Source organism: Galleria mellonella, unplaced genomic scaffold (genome assembly GCF_026898425.1).
Source record: "Galleria mellonella isolate WM207_F2 unplaced genomic scaffold, CSIRO_AGI_GalMel_v1 utg33, whole genome shotgun sequence".
Taxonomy (NCBI): Eukaryota; Metazoa; Arthropoda; class Insecta; order Lepidoptera; family Pyralidae; genus Galleria; species Galleria mellonella.
This window is the reverse complement of record NW_026442079.1, coordinates 11,436,584-11,458,173: the sequence shown is the minus strand read 5'-3', so window position 1 is coordinate 11,458,173 and position 21,590 is coordinate 11,436,584. Positions and strand designations below refer to the sequence as shown.

Genomic DNA, 21,590 nt, shown 5'->3' with positions numbered 1-21,590 from the left:
TTTTTGTAGACTTTCAAAGATGGCGCTGTACTTGTGATAAAGAATGTGACAGAGACAGACGCCGGCCTGTACAGGTGCACTGGACAAGATCGCTACGGTCAACGTAGTTACGTAGACTACAATGTCGAAGTACAACCAGGTATACTGTGACAACATTGTTAAAATACGTTTTATGTATTTTCAGTAATAATATCAAATTATTCTAAGTCTAATATAAAAAGTTAATTTTTAAAACTTCATTCACCAATAAAATACGCTAGTTTTTCTTTTCGAATGATTAGTGGACAATATATCCGCGCGAGTGAAGCCAAAGGAAATAGTAATACAGTTACTATTTCCTGTGGCTTCACTTGTAATAAAAATTAATTATGAAATAACTTTAAAAAATCCTACAGGGAAATTATAGTACACTAACGAAAGATCAAATGTAAAAAGCACGAGAAAGCCTGTTAAATAATAATTTATATATTACTAGCTTTTACCCTCGACTTTGTCCCCGTGACCGATATAAAAAGTATAGATACCGATATCTTTCACCATCTTGTATAAAACGTGTACACAAAAATTTCATAGTAATTGGTATAAGGTAACAAACAAACTCACTTCTCGTTTATAATATTAGTAGAGATTCATCACTTTTTTACTGTTTACACGTTTAACTGTCCACTTCTGGACGTAAACCTCTCCATTAGGGGGTTTGCCAGTGGTTGGCATGCTTGACAGGTGGATTGGCAACCGCAGTTAGGCTTTAGAGATGTATTAAGAGGGACGCTGCTGCCTATCCCTCGACCTCCCTTATTCGCCCATTACGACACCCACGGGAAAGGAAGTAGTGGCTTATTCTATGCCGGGACCACACGGCTTTTTAGTAAGGATTATACTACAATAATATTGTATCAAAATAGGTAACAGTGTCTATGTAAAAGGATCCACAAAATTTTAACTGCGGTTGCCAACCCAAGCATATCACATACCGGAAAAACCTACCCTAATGGGGGAGGCCTATGTTCAGCAGTGGACAGTCAATCGCTGATATATGGATACAACAATAATAATATATATTAAAAATTAAAATTTTATTAGTTTCTTGTATCTTTACAATTTACTAACCAAAGTAAGCTGTTATTCAGGCCCCGTTTGCTATGCCCAGTTTGAAAAAAAATGTTTTTACATAATACATCCCTAAGCAGAAAATCCAATTTCTACAAAACTAATACATAATCAAATTAATTATGAACTTATTTACTTACATATTCTATAATATATATATATATATATATATATATATATATATATATATATATATATATATATATATATATATATATATATATATATATATATATATATATATATATATATATATGTGTATATAAAAATAAACCTAGCCTAAGTTGTATTTTCACTATTCTTAGGTTCGAATATACCGTTCTATCCGCCGAGCGAGAAGAACGTTGTGTACACTGGCCGTTTAGGTGATACTGTGGACATGCCTTGCACACATGACTTAGACCCACCCGTCACCTTCGAATGGCGGAAGGAGTACTCCAGCACCCCACTACCGTCGCACGCTAGAGCTAGTGCGGTAAGATTATATTGTACACTATAATGATTGTATTGTACTTTACACTATATTGTATACTATGATAATTTATTCGTGTTACTTCAGCATACAAATAGCGACAAACAGATAAACGTTCTACTGAAAAACATAAAAAGTGACAGATGATTTTTCGTACGTATGTACATGCATATATGTGTGTGTGCGTGTTCGTGTACGTGTACGTGTGTGTGTGCGTGTGCGTGTGCGTGTGCGTGTGGGTGTGCGTGTGCGTGTGCGTGTGCGTGTGCGTGTGCGTGTGCGTGTGCGTGTGCGTGTGCGTGTTTGTGTGTGTGTTTGTTTAATTTCTTTAATTTTACCATTTTAAGGCTAATCATTTACAGGGATACAAATGTCATAGAGCATCATATTACAGAGCTAACAGGGCTAGAGCTAACAGTTGGTGAAGGCATTTAGTTATGAACATATATATGTTACAATACAATTAAATAGGTATATAAGGAAAAGCATTTTAATTTGTGTATTTAGGTCAAATTGACAAACAAAACTAGTTCGTGATTAAAATTTGCATTTTAACACTCTGTTTAAATATAAAAATTATTTAGTAAATATTATCTGAAAGAATAAATACTTTAATTTTGAAAAAATGCGTGATAGTATGTAATTAATTTTAAAAATACATATAAAAATATAAACAATTTTTGTTGCTATCAAAAATTGTAATACATCGCTGTAGACTTGAATAAACTTGAGCACTATAACTTAAAAATACTCATATAATACTCGTAATAAATTTTTTAAACACGTTTAAATAAAAAGCATAGAAGAGGGGAACACACGGTTGGTTAAAATTCACATTTATAAAGTTTGCTCAACTCAACGCTGTGGTAAACTGCGTCATTTTAATATACGGTTGTCTTTATTTTACAACTGACCTCAACTCGACCATAAGAAAATATTATAATATATATATACGATATATATATATATATATATATATATATATATATATATATATATATATATATATATATATATATATATATATAATATAATATGTCTATTACCTCAGAACTCCGTTATTGGTAAACAGATTTGAAAATTCTAATTTTATTCTTTGCATATGGTTTCAAAGAAGTTTTATGAAATGCGACACAGTAGTTCAGTTTTTTAATTGAAATGACTAGTTAAGCTACGATTAAAGCCATTCGCTATATCCACAGCAATTCCAAGCCGATATTTTTTCAATGAAATTATTTAATTATCCAAATTATTATTATTTCTACAGCCTCTGCTCTCATTGTACAATATCTCCGAAAACGACGCCGGTGTGTATGTATGTCGAGTGACCAATCAGCGGGCGTCCATAGAAACGAGAGCGACCCTGCGCGTAGAAGGAGTCATTCCAAGGTTCGATGGCAATTCTTGGATTGCACTACCTACTATAAAGGAAGCCTACAACAAATTCGACATCGAGATATCCTTCAGACCAGCTGGTATGTATTTTAATTAATTAATTTATTGTAATGCGTTCACTTTCTATCCCGTGGGTTTTCTTTTTTACAACACAGGGGGCAAATTAGCATGCGGCTTACCTGATGGTAAGTGACTACCGCCGCCCATGGACACCTATAACACCTACGGCATTGCAGGTGTGCTGCCGGCCTTTTAAAAGGGAATATGCTCTTTTCTTGAAGGTTATGTTGTCGTATCGGTTCGGAAATACTGCTGCTGGAAGTTGATTCCAAATTTGGGTGCCGTAATAGGCGACTAACTTTTTGTCCCGTGGGGGTCGTAAGAGGCGACTAACTTTCTATCCCGTGGGTGTCGTAAAAGGCGACTAACTTTTTGTCCCGTGGGGGTCGTAAGAGGCGACTAACTTTCTATCCCGTGGGTGTCGTAAAAGGCGACTAACTTTCTGTCCCGTGGGTGTCGTAAGAGGCGACTAACTTCCTGTCCCGTGAGTGTCGTAAGAGGCGACTAAAGGATCTTAATAGTCAAGGGATGAGCAGCAGCGTCCCTTTTAAAACATCATCAAAGGCTAACTGCGGCTGCCAACTTGCCTGCTATGCATGGAACTACCGATAAAATCCCTATTATGGGTAGTCTATTTTTAGCAGTGGATAGGTAATGGCTGTTTTTATAATTCACTTTCTATATATATATATATATATATATATATATATATATATATATATATATATATATATCATATGTATTATATATATATATCATATGTATGTATTAGTGTATCTCCATATATATTAAAAGTAAAGCTTATGTATTATATGTGCATTTCTTATGTATTGTGTATTGCTTTAATGTGTTACTATAATTGTTACATATTTTTCACCACATCTGTCCTTTATACGCCTTTTATTTTTACCTAATGGTTAGCTGATAGAGTATGCTATATGGCATGAAGCTCGCCATATATTATTTTATTACTAGCGACACGCCCCGGCTTCGCACGGGTGCACATCACATCACATTAGAAATCTCTAAAATTATCAGTGTTTCTTTACTATATTATGCATGTATTATACATATAAACCTTCCTCTTGAATCACTCTATCTATTAAAAAAACCCGCTTCAAAATCCGTTGCGTAATTTTAAAGATTCAAGCATACATATGGTCGGACAGACAGCGACAGCGACTTTGTTTTATACTATGTAGTAATAACATTATATTATTATAACATTTTTAATTATTTTCAGATGACAATGGCCTACTCCTATATAACAGTAACAACCTCGATGGCAACGGTGATTACATAGCGCTACAGCTGATCGACGGGATCCCGCAGTTCATCATGGAAACAGGCTCTAGTCCGGTCACGGTACTAGGCGATCGACCACTGCAGTTGAACGCTTGGCACACGATCAAACTGAACAGAAATGGAGGCAAAGGTAGAGGCCTAGTAACTTGCTTATCACCATACCTCAAACACAACGAAAACCTATCCTATCTATGGTTTTCCTTAATAACAACCCATCAATCTTCCACTATTGATTTCTGTTACAATATTTGTAGGCTATTAACATTTCGGCGAAACGATTACGTATAAAGTTTAATTTTGAATATTTATTTTCTTGTACTAGTTCCTCTACGCCCTACAGACATAGACCCTTCCGTTGTATGGTCTCCGCATAGAATGGGTCACCCCTTCTTTTGTCATAGATGACGTAAGAGGTGACTAAAGCAACTTAATGATCGAGGGATTGGCAGCAGCGTCCCTCTTAAAACATCACTAAAATACTCCTAATAAGGGGAGACCTGTGTTCAGCAATGGCAGTTGATGGCTGATATGAATGTAATAATACCTTAATCCCCAGTATTAACTACACACAAAGGGTTACTACGAGCGTCACAGTATAATTATGCGTGTTTTATACTACAATGATTGTTTGTTTCAGTGTCCATGATCGTGGATGAGACTGGGCCATTTATCGGTGAAGAGGGCAGGTGGGATGTTTTGGATCTGTCTGAACCGTTATACATCGGCTATGTTCAATATGACGTCGCACTACCGCCATCAGTGAAAGCGGACGCTGGGTAAATGTCGACATGTAACCCTTTACACTTTCTTAGAGTATTTGCTATGATACTGGAATATATGTAATATGGATATAATACTCTTAATATAATATTAATACTTTAATACAATCTAAATAGATATTAGTCATTTCTCTTAGATATTTCGATGAATATTTTTGTTTAAAAAGAATCCAATACAATATATAACAATATCTTCTTTTTAACCGATTTCAAAGAGAGGGAGTTTTTTTAATTTCATTGTGGAATTGTTTATGTCTGTTGTCTCATAACTCCATTCACTATAAACCATTTTTAAAAATCTTCTTTTTGTTACTGAATAAACTAATATAAGTTCAATAGTTTATTTTTTAAATCAAAGACAATTAATTTTAGTGAAAATAGTTTTTTTTTTTCGAATACAATGTTGATTTTGTAATCATATCTTTATTTGAGAGGAACAATAAAAATTTTACATTAATTCATGCATACAATGTTTCAGTTTCGTCGGTTGCGTGAGCTTGCTGAAACTAAACAAGGTAGACAAGAAGTTGATATCTGACAGAATTGATTGGAGCAACGTCGAGTATTGTGACCCTTGTGTGCCCAATCTATGCGCGAACGACGGCGTCTGTCAGGTAATTCATTATTTTTATAATATAATAGATATCAAATAACAAATAATCACTTCTACTGGCCACTCTCATGTCAACATAGAGCATGCAATGCCAAATGAACTAGCAGCTACCACTTAAATAAAAATGGTAACTATCCTATAGAGTGGTATACTTTACATCTAGGTAAACCGTCGATATGTTTTTCATTCTAAGAGTCATTAAAAAATATCCATCTAATAAAAAAACATAAGCCTTCTAACTGAAACTGAATCTTTGCCCTTCAAACTGTAACATATCGAACGAGCATTTGATTCATTCGATTCTACAACATTTTTCCCATGTAATGATTCAGGAGGCAAGTAACGAGCGCGGCTATATTTGCCTGTGCACCCCCGGATTCGCGGGTCTGAACTGCAACCGGACCGGCGAGGCGTGCCGGCCTGGTATATGCGGACCGGGAAAATGCACCGACACCGCTGACGGATACACCTGCGCTTGTCCCGTCACGTACACTGGCAGGAAGTAAGTTATTATAACGTGTTTATATTATTCATCGTCGTATCAAAACCAATATTGTCATATCGGAGATCAATATTATCATATCGAGGGTCAATGTAACTATATTAGAGATCAATATTGTCATATCGAGGGTAAATATTACTATATTAGAGATCAATATTATCATATCGGAGATCAATGTTATCATTACGGGATTTAATATTTCTCATTGTTATTATTTATTATAATTATTTATATTTATAATAAGTTTACTATTGTAATCTCTTGGAGGAAACAATAAAGAGTATCTGTCTATCTATATTAGAGATCAATATTATCATATCGGAGATCAATGTTATCATTACGGGATTTAATATTTCTCATTGTGATTATTTATTATAATTATTTATATTTATAATAAGTTTACTATTGTAATCTCTTGGAGGAAACAATAAAGAGTATCTGTCTATCTATATTAGAGATCAATATTATCATATCGGAGATCAATGTTATTATTACGGGATTCAATATTAGTATATTAGAGATCAACATTTCCATATCAATATTATTAATTCAGTAGCTTTTACCCGCGACTTATTTCACGTGACCAGGATATGTTTACTAATCGGGATAAAAAATAGTCTATAACCTTTTCCATCCCATATATCGTAAGTATATACTAAATTTTAGATTCGATTGGTTAAGGCACTATTATATAAACATAAAAAAACTCATTTTCGCATTCAGAATATTAGTAAGAATTGTAGTTTTCTGGGATCTCGATGGGTTTTTTTCTCTTTACCAATAAAAAGTATCTATTGTAAAAAATATCCCTTTATTTTTTTGGAAACTGTCACCCGCCAATGGTTACGAGATCGATTCTCGCATTATATAATTATTTTTGTTGCCTTGTCTAACTTATGTATTTTTACATCGTTTCTGTCACGTATGTGATATTTTCCTTTTTCCATTTTCCCCACTATAATCGCCTATTTGTCTATATAATATCATGACTAAATTAATTTATTTTTTATTTATTTGTATGCAGTTATTAATAAATTATAATTATATATATTTTTTAATTACATATATTTGATCAAGATACTTCCATCTAGAGCAGCTCCTAGCGACATGTCCATTCATTCGTGCTCGATAAATATTATATGCTATTAATTTTTTTTAATTATCATATTTTTTATAATTTAGAGTAGCCTATCGTTTTTAAAATGATTATATAAAATATCATTATATTTGTTTTATATAGACTTTATAATTAATACGTTTCCACAGCTGTGACGTCAAACAGTACATAGAGTACCCAGCGTTCACGGGCAGCGCGTACCTGGCCATCAAAGCACCAAGCACCTCCAAGTTCTTCAAGATGTCCATGAAAGTGAAAGCCACCACGCCCGTCACTGACGGCATCATCATGTACTGTGCCGAGTCAGCGAGAGGCTACGGAGGGTTCACTTCCCTGGCTGTGCACAATAGGAAACTCGAGTTCAGATACGATCTAGGCGACGGTAAGTTGGCTAATATTTTATCCTGATAATGTTATAAATGTACAAGTTAGTAAAAATGTTTGTATGTTTATTACTCAGTAACGCTTAATCAACTGAAAAAAAAATTAAATTCAATACAACTTAACACAACAACTTTATATACGATAGATATGTTATTTTTTTATACCATAAAGATGACAAATAAGCATCCAATCAATCTGATAGTCATGTAAATGGTCACTGTAGGCTATGGTCGCCTATAACACTAGGGTTGTCTCTTACAAAGTAATTTATAACAATACCATATCGTCATATCTTTGTTTCCTGCAGCTTAGTCTACGTGAATCAGTATATAAACTGTTCTATATGTTAAATTAGGATATCACTTACTCGTGTACCAAATTTTATTCATATTCATTCGGCCATTTTAGTGCGATTGAGTAATAAACATCGAAATACATACTCGAAAATCTTTACAAATTTTCATATTTATAATTTATTAATCAATAAGATAAATATATAATTTGTTTCCAGTAGTAATTTGTTAATTATTATCATTAAACAGGAAGCCTGCCAGTAATAATAACGGCCGACAGGGAGTTGCCACCCAACGAATGGACAGACGTGCAAATCGCTCGTGTCGGTCCCGACGTGTCCCTGAAAGTGAACCTTATATACAGCTACGATGGAAGACTCGACTCCGCTAAGAAGGTAACACATTATTTTCAAGCGACTTCAAAAAGAAAGTTCTCGATTCGGTTGTATAGTGGTCTGTACATTGTGTGCATTTGGGACTGCTATGTCTTTTTTTATACAATTTAGAATAGCAAACAAGCTGATGGCCCACCTGATGGAAAATGGTAACCGTCGCCTATAGACATGAGCAATACCATGGATATAACAGAGTATACTATTTCGCCCACGATACCCCCATGCGTTGCCATTCCTGAGGACTCAGGTGTTATTCCTCTGTACCCTGTAAATTCACGCCATATCTTACCTTTCAAATCGAAACACAGCCATACAAACAACTGATTCACGGTAGAAAAACGAATGCAACAGAGGTAACCAAGCAAACGACTTCCTTGGACTTGTACAAAGTCTCCCTCTGGTAAATGCAATGATGTATGTCGATAATATATGCTTTGATTATTATTATATTTAGTATTGCTAGTAATGGGGACTAATATCCCCATTACTAACAATCTAACAAACTGAACATTGGTATAAACTGGACCATTAATTTCAGGACTTGACTCTGGAGACCCCTATGTTCGTGGGCGGTGTGGATGACTCGATCATTCTCAACAACAACACCGGTATCACTGGAGGTTTTAATGGCTGCATCAAAGATGTAATGTATTATTTATTAATCACTAGCTTTTACTCGCGACTTCGTCTGCATCACCGTGATATGTTCAGTGATCAGGATAAAAAATAGCATGTATTCTTCATTATCCCATATAATGCTTATTTACCAAATTTTTATAGTGATTGTTTAAACTAAGGTGCTAAGAGGTAATAAACAAATACACTAGCGCATATTTTATTTATATTATCAGTCTTTACTGTCCACTGCTGAACATAAGCTTTGCCAGTAGTATTGGAGTGGCATCCAGGCCTTGGAGATGTTTTTATAAGATTCAGCTAAAAAAAAACAAAAATTTTGAATTATGTCATTTTGTGTTTTGATTAATTACGCACTAAATATCGAGGTTGACATTAGGAACGATTACTAATTACAATGATCAATCAACTGTTATTTTTGCCCATCAAGGTCCAAGTTTACGGCGACGCAGTGGATATTGTGAACTCTTCGATCCGATCCGCCAACGTGAAGGAATGCAGCATCTACGACCGTGGTGACATACCAGAAGTGAGTACTCGTGTTTTTTATTATTTATTTATTATAGCCATGTATTGAAGTTAGCCTCAATAAAAATAAACAATATGCACTATTATTGTTGGTAGTTCATCTTATAATTAATTTAATATTATTCACTAATTACACTCTCTCATTGTATGCCCAATATGCCCTAACCGTTATATGCCCTCACTTTTACATATTCTCGTCATTAGCGTCATCATCATGTCAGCCTTTAACTGAGGTGACAAACAAACATACGGCCCACCTGATGGTAAGTGGTTACCGTAGCCTATGAACACCTGCAATAGGTATTACGCGTGCATTACTGACCCTGAAGAAACCTCTTTACCTCCCTTTTGAAGAACCCCATGCTGTAGGCTCTTGGGAAAACCTCGGCAGGGAGCTCATTCCATAACCTGAGTGTCCGTGGGAAGAAACATCTCTGAATCTGCGCAGTGCGAGACCATTGAGGCTGTAAATGTAAATAAATCGTTGGTATATCTGTCTGTTATTGTTACAGGCTGAAAATGTATGTTCGCAATGTCGCAACGGCGGTGCTTGTGAAGGGGATTCCAACGTGTGTTCGTGTCCGCCCGGCTTCACCGGCATTTATTGCGAGTCGTACTCCCCGAGGAGGATCCCGCGGGCACCGTGCGCGGTCCAGCCCTGCAGGAACGGAGGCACATGCAAGGCCGACCTTACCACTATGATGAACTACACGTGCGACTGCCCGCTCGGATACTCCGGCACTAATTGTCAAATGCGTAAGTGAACAGTGTAGGGTAGCTGAGAAAAACTGTTATTCACGGTTATATAACTAGCTCAGTTTAACGATGAATTTTATGAGCACCGTTGATATACAAAATAACCCAAATGTGACATTAAATTTTACTAATGTAATATAATTGTAACTAAACAATATTAAAGAAAATATAACACGAGGTGTCTTAGTCAGTCTAATAGATGTCAAAACATTAAATTATAAAATTGTTGTCTGTATGTTTGTTCCTATTACACCAAATTGGATGCAGTTTTATAGTTATATTTTATACCTGAAGATCTAACTTAAAATATATATATGTTAGTTTACCTATAGATATAAATAATATTTTTATTTTATTTATTTAACACTTTATTGCACCAATATTACAGGATTTGAATTCAGTCAAAATTTTCAATAAGTATAGTGTAGTACATAAGGCGGTCTTATTGCTAAGCAATCTCTTTCAGATAATCTTTAATACAGAACTGGTAGACTTGTTCGTCATTTCATATAACATTTTCAGCATTGGAACTTCTCCAAAGCGTGGGTTTCAACGGCAACGGATATTTGGAACTGCCAGCGAACCTTCTACGCTACGACGACCTCGCGTCAGACCCGGCTGTGATCGCTTTAGCTATGCACACCACCAATGACGGCGTACTGCTGTATCAGAGGCAAGGCCCGTCCTCGCCTGACGACTACTACGCGGGAGATTTCATCTTGTTACGTGGTACGTTTACTGAAATCATCATCATCACTCGGTTTAAAGAGCGATACATTTCAGTGTTTTTCTTTATACTGCTATGGTGGCAAACAAGTATATGGTCCACTTGATGGTAAACAGGGTTACCATGGCCTACGGACGCCTGTGACAGCAGGCATAAATTATAGGGTATGGAAGCATAATCCTATAGTTCTCAAGAATGGCAGTGCATGAGAGCTACCGCGAGGCAACACAAAGTATTCTGAGATATTTATAGTTCTATTCAAGTGTACAGGGGACGGCTACCACCTTCCATCAGGCGGGCTGTTAATTTGTTTGTCATTCTAAGGCTTTAAAAAATATTACAATCTCCCCATTGAACATTACTCTTGTAGCGATTATTAGTAACGGGGTCTGATGACTCTATTTCTAGCAATATGCTCGTCAGGTATCTCCATGTGGTTCTCCCTGAAAACCATCGTAGTTCATTCCTTGATTCGTCACTATGGGCCAATTGACGTGATTTATATTATTATTTAGCTATTTCCAACTCTATTAGTACTGTCAGTATAGCTGGCGGAGTGCCAGTAAGTTATGATGTTAGAAGATAAGTTAAGTTAGCCCTTCCTGAATAATGTACTAGGAATTGACCACGATAGTTCCTTGAGAAGACCACACGGAGGTATTTTGCCAGTAATGACGCTCTTAGACTAACAATCTCCTTCCCTCCTCGATTAATATTCTATCAAGTCGGTCTCCACTCGATCACCCTGGGAACTATCGTGATTAATTCGAAGTCAATGCGTACTATTCGTACGGTTTTGCTTCGATTGATTTTATTTTCCACATAAAAAATAAAAATTCCCCTAAGAAACTATTGTAATTGATTGATTGTAGAATTGGTCACGATAGGTCGAATAACCTGCTTCATCCTCACCCATCACTCCTTACTGGTGCCCGATAGTGTATACCGTTAGCGCAGGCGGAATTTCCGTTCCATTATCATCTATTAAATAAAATACTATACTAGTATTTATACATTATTTTCTTGTTCACAGTGGAAAAAGGCATTGTAGTAATGGAATGGGACTTGGGCGGTGGAAGTTCGATATTAGCAATAAACGACGTGTTCGTCGCAGACGGTGAAAGGCATACGGTGAGTTTATTATCATACTTCGATTTCTCTACAACATAAGAAAAAAAGCTTTTCTATTTATAATTAATTATTTATCTAAAGATTAATATTAAATTATTTAGCATTTTTTTTTATAAACGCTAGAAAATATTTTTTATGTAATATGGAATGACTTACTCTCTTATGGATACAAACTAAAATGGCGTATGAACTGTTACATTTGGTTCACAGAAATGTCAACAATCTCATAAACCTATTTTAGTTAATGGAGTGTTTTGTTTTTTTTTTCTTACACTAAATTCTCAATTGGAAAAAAAAGTGACAAACTTCTAAAAATTATAATATATTTAAAACATTAACTCTCTTATTTTTATGAATAAGAGAGTTAAGGTTTTATCATTTTTTGAATTAAGAACTTAGTTGAAAAAAAACTTCAATAAAACAGTTCAAGAATAAAAAAAAATATAGTTTTATCAAACGTCTTACTAACGTCTTGGTATGTACGGTGTAGATAGAGAGGTACCGATTCGAATTCCTAATAGATCCTCAGGCACTCAAATATTTAATATACAGAATTCATATGTACACTAGTCACGTGTTGACCGTATATTTTTATTTTTCTATTTAATTATCTTACTCGAGCCAGTATTTGATTGTTTTTTTTTTTCATAAGTACCATAAGTGGACATATAGATACAAGCGTAAGAATAGTTTTCCTGACATATTTTTGTCTTTACCAGGTGATTGCTAAACTGTTACCTGACGGCGAGGTTTCCTTATCGGTCGATACCAAAATTAAATCTGGTCAGACTAATGGATTGCAGAAAACTATGAATGCCGATTCCAATATTTACATTGGTAAGTTATAATTATCTATATTATGTTAATTTATTTGTATATCTATGACACCCCCTACTTACAACTTATACCTATACCATCATGTTAAAATAATTGCAAACAGGGTAAAGTTAAAATTAACTTTAAGAAGTTTCTTACCACATTCAAAACTACGTATAAATTATAGAATATTTAAAAAAATAATATTTATTTCTATGTACATGTATTTTCACAAAAAAAAATACCTAACTAAAAATGTTCACATCCATTAGCATTACTAATTTTCAAATATAATTAAACAACTTTTTTATATGTCTGATTGATAAAAAATAATAGAGTATCAAAACTCTCTCTTATAATAATAATAATCATACAATAAGATTATTTTATCAAACAATAATAAAATATTCGATTTATTGGCAATTAGTGTGTGAAAATTGTTCAAATGTTTTAAAAAATTTACAGACACAGTCTTGCCATAAAAATCATTTAAAACACTATTTATCTAAAAGGGCAAAACTATTCAAGTAACTAAATATTGTTCAGTCATTATGTTTGTTTGAAATTTTGTATGCCAAAATCTGATTAAACAAACTGGTTTGATAAAACTTATTACTCCAAGTTAATCGTTTTGTGGTAAAATATCTAGCTTTTAGGACTAGGCAGCCTTATCTAGCGGTATTGCTTATTATTTTTACAAAAAATATAATTCCCCAGGTGGTATCCCGGAGAGATTTAACGAAGACAGGTACCCAGGCCTTTCGGGATGTATAGAACAGGTGGAACTCATGAACGACAACCGAGGCCTGAACCTGGGCAGGCAGGCTGTCGCGGCGAGAAACACGCAACTGTGCAAGGAGTGAGTTATATTATTATTAATATTTATTTATATAATTGCTTGTACTAACCGAAATACTACCTAATAAGGGGGATATTGGAAAATAACATTATTTTTTATTTTATTTTTTATGTTACACTATGATCTAGCCACTAATTTGTGCAGGTATAAGACTTTTTAATAAAATATAGTTTAAATAAAGAATTAGCGATATACCTAATGCAGCCGGGTTGCCTCCTTTCAGTTAGTCATAATCTAGGGTTATGAGGTATAAAAACAGATAATAATATAAGTGAATTTGGTAAATTCAACAAGTTTATTGTTAAAATTAACAACAAACGGAAGTTCATCATCATATACATGGTAACATATGGTTGTCTGCCTATTAAAAATGTTTTTCTTTTTAATAAGCAATAATAAAGGTTGCAAAATGTTATTCTAGACAATATTATAGTAAAAGTTATAGAGAATTAATTTTTTTTGATAAATAAATAAATGAAAGTTTTTTTTTTCTATACGACGATGTAGGGTTTCCTATAAAAAAAAAGTAAGGTTGTGGTTAACTGAATAGGCAACTGTGATAATGTATCACAGTTGTATTTGTATTTTTTATTGTAGTTGTTATTGTATTTTAATTTTTTTTTATTAGTTTCATTAAAAATATCGTGTACCTGTAGCAAACAGAGGCAGGATCTTAGACTATACTATATTGTCTATTTGTCAAATTTTAAGTAATCATTTTTACTTATTAAAGGTTGCCAATAACATTTGATCTCGTTTATTGCAGTGCTTTATTTAAGATTTCATACTTGTGGCGTGACTTAAAAGTGACTAGCAGTCTAACCAATCAACCTTTGGGATGATCGTCACTCCCTTTCTGTCCATATCATTTTTAATACAGACTATCCATGTTTTTTGGGGTCCTCTTCTGCCCCTAACCACATTTATATTTTACATTTTTTTTTTACTCAAAACGTTCTCTTCATCCTGTCAAATCACTGTCAAAAACATAAAATTTAAACTGAGAGATTATTTACTGTCCAACCTTGGTAAAACAGCAGAATATTAATGTAAATAGTGATATTTGAGAACCGAATGTAAAGTATCACACACAAGCCCAAGAGGTTTAAGTGGTACTAAAAATCCAATTTTTTTTAATGTATTTCTGTATGATAATTAAATAAAAAAATAAATAAAAAAATCCACACTCATCACATATGGATATGTTTTAAGTACAGTTTAAAACCACCACGTGTATCGACTTGGTATGGACCAGTACTTGGTTTACTCTTGAATCCAATACCGATATCGATCCAATCTATCGCCAATGACAATATTATACTGCACTCATGAAACAACAATTAGGAATTAGGTGTGAATTGGAATCGATTTGCATTGACAATTAACACTAATATGCATATAGATGCATATGCAGAACAATATGGAACCATTGTGTCGCTAGTATTACAAATCGAGAGACCGAAATGTCAAATTTCAATTTCAATATCGATCTATTGGAATTTATTTCAAGAGTAACCCCACAGGTCCATACATATCGTCGTAGTCGTAGAATACTGACGGATCTTTATATGTAATATTTGTCAGATCCGTCAGTATTCTACGATTATGACGATATGGTTATTAAAACTCCCCCGGATATATACCTGTACTTTATTTTATCCATCCTTGTACCACACATCCATCGAGGAGAAAGGGATTGTTAGTAATGGAGACTGAGAATCCCATTGATAGCAATATACCCGACCAGGTCGAGCTCCTCGCGGTACACACATATGATATATATATATATATATATATATATATATATATATATATATATATATATATATATATATATATATATATATATATATATATATATATATATATATATATATATATATATATATATATATATATATATATATATATATATATATATATATATATATATATATGGCATGCCATATGGCATTAAGCTAACCATTGGGTAAAAACAGAAAGCGTATGAAGGGCAGTTGTGGTGAAAAATAAGTGACAATTACGAGGTCTGTCCGGAAAGTTCGTATAAAAGTGTTCTGGAATGCGAGAAAGAGGAGTGGGGAGGCCAGGTAAGCGCAGGACCCCTTCCTTATGTCCATAACAATGCTTCAGTTCTGGTCTGACCGCCGTGCGGTGCGAACTGGCTTGTCACGCCATCTGTGAAGTTACCTCTTAACGAAACCCCGTCGGCATGGAGCCCGCTTCCGTTGAAGAGCAGCGCGTCGTAATCAAGTTTCTCTCGAAACTCGGCAAGAATGGCCGTGAAAGCAAAGAGTGGAAGACATCCGGGGAACCACGAACAAAAAAATCAAGAAAATCCCGCTCAAATGTCAAGACAATGTTGATTGTTTTTTTCGATGTTCGGGGGATTGTCCATCAAGAATTCGTCCCTCCAGGCCAGACAGTTGATGGAAAATTCTACGTCGATGTGCTCAGACGCCTCAAAGCTCGTGTGGCACGAGTTCGTCCAGAATTGGCGCGAGAGGGGCGTTGGATTCTTCACCACGACAATGCCCCTGCCCACACCTCTCTTGTTGTCCGTGAGTTTTTGAGTAAAAATTCCATTACGGTGACCGAACACCCCCCCTATTCGCCGGATTTGGCCCCGTGTGACTTCTTCTTGTTCCCAAAAACCAAATTGGTACTTCGGGGGCGGCATTTGGGGGACATAAATGAGATAAAAAAAGCTACGACGGGGCAGCTGAGAAACCTACAACCAGAGGACTTTCAAGGAGCCTTCTCACAGTGGAAACGGCGTTGGCACAAGTGCATTATGTCACAGGGGGAGTACTTTGAAGGGGATAAAATTGATTTACCTGAATAATTGTAAAATAAAATTTTTAAAAAACTTTTATACGTACTTTCCGGACAAACCTCGTATAGTAACACATTAAGGCATTACACAACATAAATATAATATACACATAAGAAATGCACATATAATACATAAACTTATTAGTTTATCCATATAAATTACTTTTGCTATATATGGATAAATTAATACATATGAAATATATGCACCTAATATGTTTGGATTAAATTTCATTTACTCATTACATGAATTTATAGATAAAATTCCTAAAAAAATGAATCTATGATGTCCACAAATAAAAAAAGAACTTGGTATTTCAAATACGCAAGTCTATATTCCCCATTATTGTAATTATCAAAAAAAAATACCAGAGAAGGTTCTTAATTCTAATATTTGCATCAAAATAGAACTACTATAAAAAGTATATATGTATATATACATAAATCGATTGAATGATCCAATAGGAAATGACCTTTGCTTCATTATTTTCTAATGCCCTTTATCTTTTATTAACCTTTGCCTTTATCTTTTGTTTTCACTACTTCCCCATTAGGATACCCGAGGTTGATTGGAAGAAATCCCTTTTGTATATAAGTCCATCATTGAACTTACTTTGTATCAGCGGTCTTACTTTATTTATACATATTTTTATAAATAATAGTTACAGTGAAAGATTCCTACTAACTGCAAATAATGTATTGGCATAAAAATAAATAAATTATTAGTTGAACATGTCCTTCGAATTTCCAATTTCCGGGATAGAAAGAGATGTCAATATTATATTATAGAGTAGACATTTTATTATATATACTGACCTGATTAGATTTAATTGCGCCAAGTTTCAAACACGTTTTCGTATTTTGTATCGGTAACATAAAATAAATAGACAGAAAAAAAAAATTAAAAATAAATAAGCTTTTATATAATAGCTTGTTGTGTTACCATTAGAATTAAACGTAATATAAATTTCAGCAAAATCCATTATAATCTAGTTTTAACTTAGATTGTAAAATTTAACTTAAACTAGCTTACTCTATTACCAGTTATTATCAGAAGTTGAACATTGCTAGTTAAATAAGAGCTTGTAAAGTTGACACGAATTCCATAAGTTTATTATATTTTTTTCTTGTCTGTTTAGACAGATAGCAACCCTAGATTAACTACTAATGCTAACTCTCGCATGTTCGTAAGTTAACATGAGTAATATTAGTACTGGTTCAGTATCTATATATTGGGTTCTTATGTATCTTTTGAACATTAATAGCGAATAAATTCATCATTCACTTCGATATATCTATATTAATTTCGATCGGGTTATTCAATATGATTATTAAATATTTGATTGAATATTTAATATACTCGTTATTGGGCTAATATATAAATATTATAACTGAAAATATATGGATATTGCTATATATAGTATTACCCACTCGCAAGATACATTATGACTTAACAACGATTTTTACATATTTAACTCTTGTTGTAATACTAAATTACTAACTTGCACGCTGCCACGGATGATCAGCTCCATGTTTCCCGACGTATATCCATTCTTTGAAGAGGTGGAGGTGTTTGAGTCCCCCCCGCGTTACCATTCCAAAGCTAACATTATATTCAGCACTAAGTATGGCTTGTTCTTAACTCTCGTACCGTCCATCCTGTATATATCTAATGTATTCTCTGATACACTACAATATTCTATCGACTGCTGTATGGGCTCTCTCAGGTTTGTATTATATTATATATTTTTAACTTTAAATTCATATTGTATTATTATCTAATATTACGTGTTACATAGGCTATATTTATTCTATATATATATATATATATATATATATATATATATATATATATATATATATATATATATATACCGAATTCAATTCAAATCATTAGCCATTGAAACATGTTTGAATAAAACGTTAGTACCTCATATATTTTTACAAACTTTTATATTTATTAGGTATTTAGCACAACGGCAAGTACGCTATACAAATTGTACCTCATTAGTGAAAATCAGCCTTATCTACTATTTGTTGTCAAGAAAGCCCTACACTAAAACTCGGCCGCTTTTTTACCAATTTATACAAAACATCTGTATACGCTATTGAAACTTTTTGGTGTTATATTGTAACAAGCAAAATTATTATTTATTTTAAAAATTGAACATTTTGTTTATATGTTATTGAAATTGATATAAAATGGAACTTTGTAATGTAATATGGACGAATCACAAAGTTCCATTTTCACGAATCCCTGTATTTTATTTTATTGACCTTTATCAAGACAGTGTAAGGCGTTTCTCGCTTACACGGGACGTGGAAACGGTATTAACTGTATTTCAAACGAATCAAGTTAAATTAGTTTGAATAATTTGGGTGAAAGTCTCAATAGTGTATTCGTAATGATATGAACGTTAATTATATAATAAAATTCACATCCTATCGTTCGTATTTAGAATTTAGTTGCAAATGACATGGTATGACAATATGACCGTGAATCATGGACAACAAGTGTATTTTATAAAGTCTATGGTGGTTAATTACTACTTCCCATAAGATGGATAAGATTCCTTACTTCTACTATTATTTTTTTTAACATTATAGCGATCTATTTCTTGGACAAACTATTATCAATTTACCTCTAATATTTACATTTATATTTTCAGACCCGGACGTTACTAAGGAGGAGTCCTTCACAGTTCTATCATTAATGTTAAGGTGAATTCCGCAAACACTTGAAACCACTTCGTCAATATTTGTCTATTAAAGTTCCAGACTATTGTCAATTTAATGTAATAGTATAATAATTATTGAATATATCTAAATATAGGTCTCGATGTTGTTTGTTGAATTTAAAACCAACGATTCTTATTACATAAACACTTACAGTAAATGTTTGTTAATTTCTTTTTTAATTGGAAAAAAAAAAACTCTTTAACGAGTATCGTTGTACTTTAGTATATAAGATTTCAACATTCTGGACAATACAGTTAGTTTAGTATATAGATAATGGAGATGTTATTAATGAAATTTATCATTATTGTGTATAAGGTAAGTCGAATTATTGTATACACTCTCAAGCGAGTAGCTCTCGTCGATGTAACAAGTTGGTGCCATAATGTTCGAATAATACTTAAATAAATGTAGTTAGGTAACTATTTTCTAATTAACCTTTATAAAAGTCCAAATGGTACCGATGATTTTGCATTTCTCTCTGTTTATTATAATTTGCTATTATCGTTTAGAGCTAACAGTGATGCGGCGACTCGGGAACGAACATGTGCCAAATGTGACGGCGGCAGACAACAATATTTTATATCACTGCCATTATTTTCGCTTCGTAATTTTTAAGTTGATAGAATACTTTCGCTTTTTAATAAAAAAATAAATAAATAAATCAACGAAAAATGTATTTTATGCATTTAGACAAATATATAATAAACAATTATATATTATTATAGTACATACAATGACAATTACGTTTGTATTCATTTTATTATTGATAATGTAAATTGGTTGTTCGATGTTATATATTTTGGTGAAACGAAAATTATATATATATATATATATATATATATATATATATATATATATATATATATATATATATATATATACATTAAATGTGTATGTTACATAGCTTAGCTAATATAACTATTGACATAAATTTAAAGTGTCTCTGAAAGTACTGAAAATAACGTAGATATGTTTACATTGTATAGGTATGTACTGTCTGAATGCCTGCCTATATTGTTAGTCTATTCGTGTATTGTCGATAAGTGAATGATGAAATAAAACTAACACTGTAACTTGTTGTATTATTTCACTTCATATTTATACTAGCTGTATCCTGTGGCTTCATCCGCGTATCCCTTGTGCTATATTACAGTAAAACCTATCAGTGTAACAGTTTTCATTCAAATTCGTGCAGTAGTTTTTGTGGGAAAGAGTTACAAATACCTATCTATCCATCCGTCCATACTATCTTTTCTCATTTGTACTATTAATAGGATAATAATGGTATTTAATGGCAGATCACCAGTGATAGATATAACGACGAGGATGAAGTCAAATCGGCTGGCAATCATGACCTGTTTATCAGGAATTTACTATGACAGTTTACAAGGAGACCGCGTGAAAGTCGATCTGATAAAATGTATTACTAGTAATAAACCTAGCTAGTAATATCTCCATTACTAAGAATCTCGCACCCACTCCAGTGTTTTGATGGCTGAAAATGGAATGGCAACTTCGTTTACTCTATTGTTACTTAATTTGATTGCTGGTGTGATTCCAGAAAAGGATGATAGGAATTGCTAGTAATGGAGTCGATCCTCTTCCCTCTCGAATAACTGTTACTCCTTCTCATCAGGTAAACTGTCAACTTGTCTATAATTCTAAGTATAATATTGGACAAATTTCTTTAAACTGACTATACTATAATAGTAAACACAACTGAACACAGAGCCATCTAGTCCCAAACTAAGCAAAACTTATACCAGGCAACTGATACAAATATTTAAACGTTTTTTTTTTATTATATATACCATATATAGAAAACTCGTACACACGCACACACACACGCACGAACGCACACACACATGCACGCACGCACGCATGCACACACACGCGCGCCCGGTTTTGTGTGTGCGTATGTATGTATGCATTTTGTGGGGATCAAATTTGCGATCTTCGGAAAACGAAACAATTAAACCGCTACACCATCAAGGTTGTCGAAGGATAAAAAATGGACATAATTATATAAATGTGTCTATGATGCAGAATAAATGCAATAACGTGTCTATTAAATCTACAGTATAAAATATAATTACGTATATGAATCTAAAAGTACTTAATAATAAACGTAACCTAGATAG

General features: G+C 33.4%; 1 protein-coding gene across 12 annotated transcripts in view; it reads left to right on the top strand.

The window, feature by feature from the left end:
* The window catches only part of LOC113516875 (basement membrane-specific heparan sulfate proteoglycan core protein), a 279,082-nt gene extending 258,560 nt beyond the window's left edge, over positions 1-20,522 (top strand). For 11 of the 12 annotated variants that reach the window (XM_052896558.1, XM_052896552.1, XM_052896549.1 and 8 more), the window contains 17 exons: positions 10-139; positions 1,416-1,585; positions 2,850-3,057; positions 4,281-4,472; positions 4,980-5,118; positions 5,600-5,735; positions 6,067-6,236; positions 7,503-7,735; positions 8,280-8,425; positions 8,964-9,068; positions 9,492-9,590; positions 10,102-10,345; positions 10,868-11,074; positions 12,106-12,203; positions 12,923-13,040; positions 13,737-13,878; positions 18,237-18,505. In XM_052896558.1, the coding sequence (XP_052752518.1) occupies positions 10-139; positions 1,416-1,585; positions 2,850-3,057; positions 4,281-4,472; positions 4,980-5,118; positions 5,600-5,735; positions 6,067-6,236; positions 7,503-7,735; positions 8,280-8,425; positions 8,964-9,068; positions 9,492-9,590; positions 10,102-10,345; positions 10,868-11,074; positions 12,106-12,203; positions 12,923-13,040; positions 13,737-13,878; positions 18,237-18,492 (2,793 nt within the window). In that variant the 3' untranslated portion in view covers positions 18,493-18,505. Of the gene's footprint in view, positions 1-9; positions 140-1,415; positions 1,586-2,849; positions 3,058-4,280; positions 4,473-4,979; positions 5,119-5,599; positions 5,736-6,066; positions 6,237-7,502; positions 7,736-8,279; positions 8,426-8,963; positions 9,069-9,491; positions 9,591-10,101; positions 10,346-10,867; positions 11,075-12,105; positions 12,204-12,922; positions 13,041-13,736; positions 13,879-18,236; positions 18,506-19,379 lie in introns of those variants that run through there. The other variant, XM_031911661.2, reaches the window with a different exon arrangement.
* Positions 20,523-21,590: the final 1,068 nt, after the last annotated feature.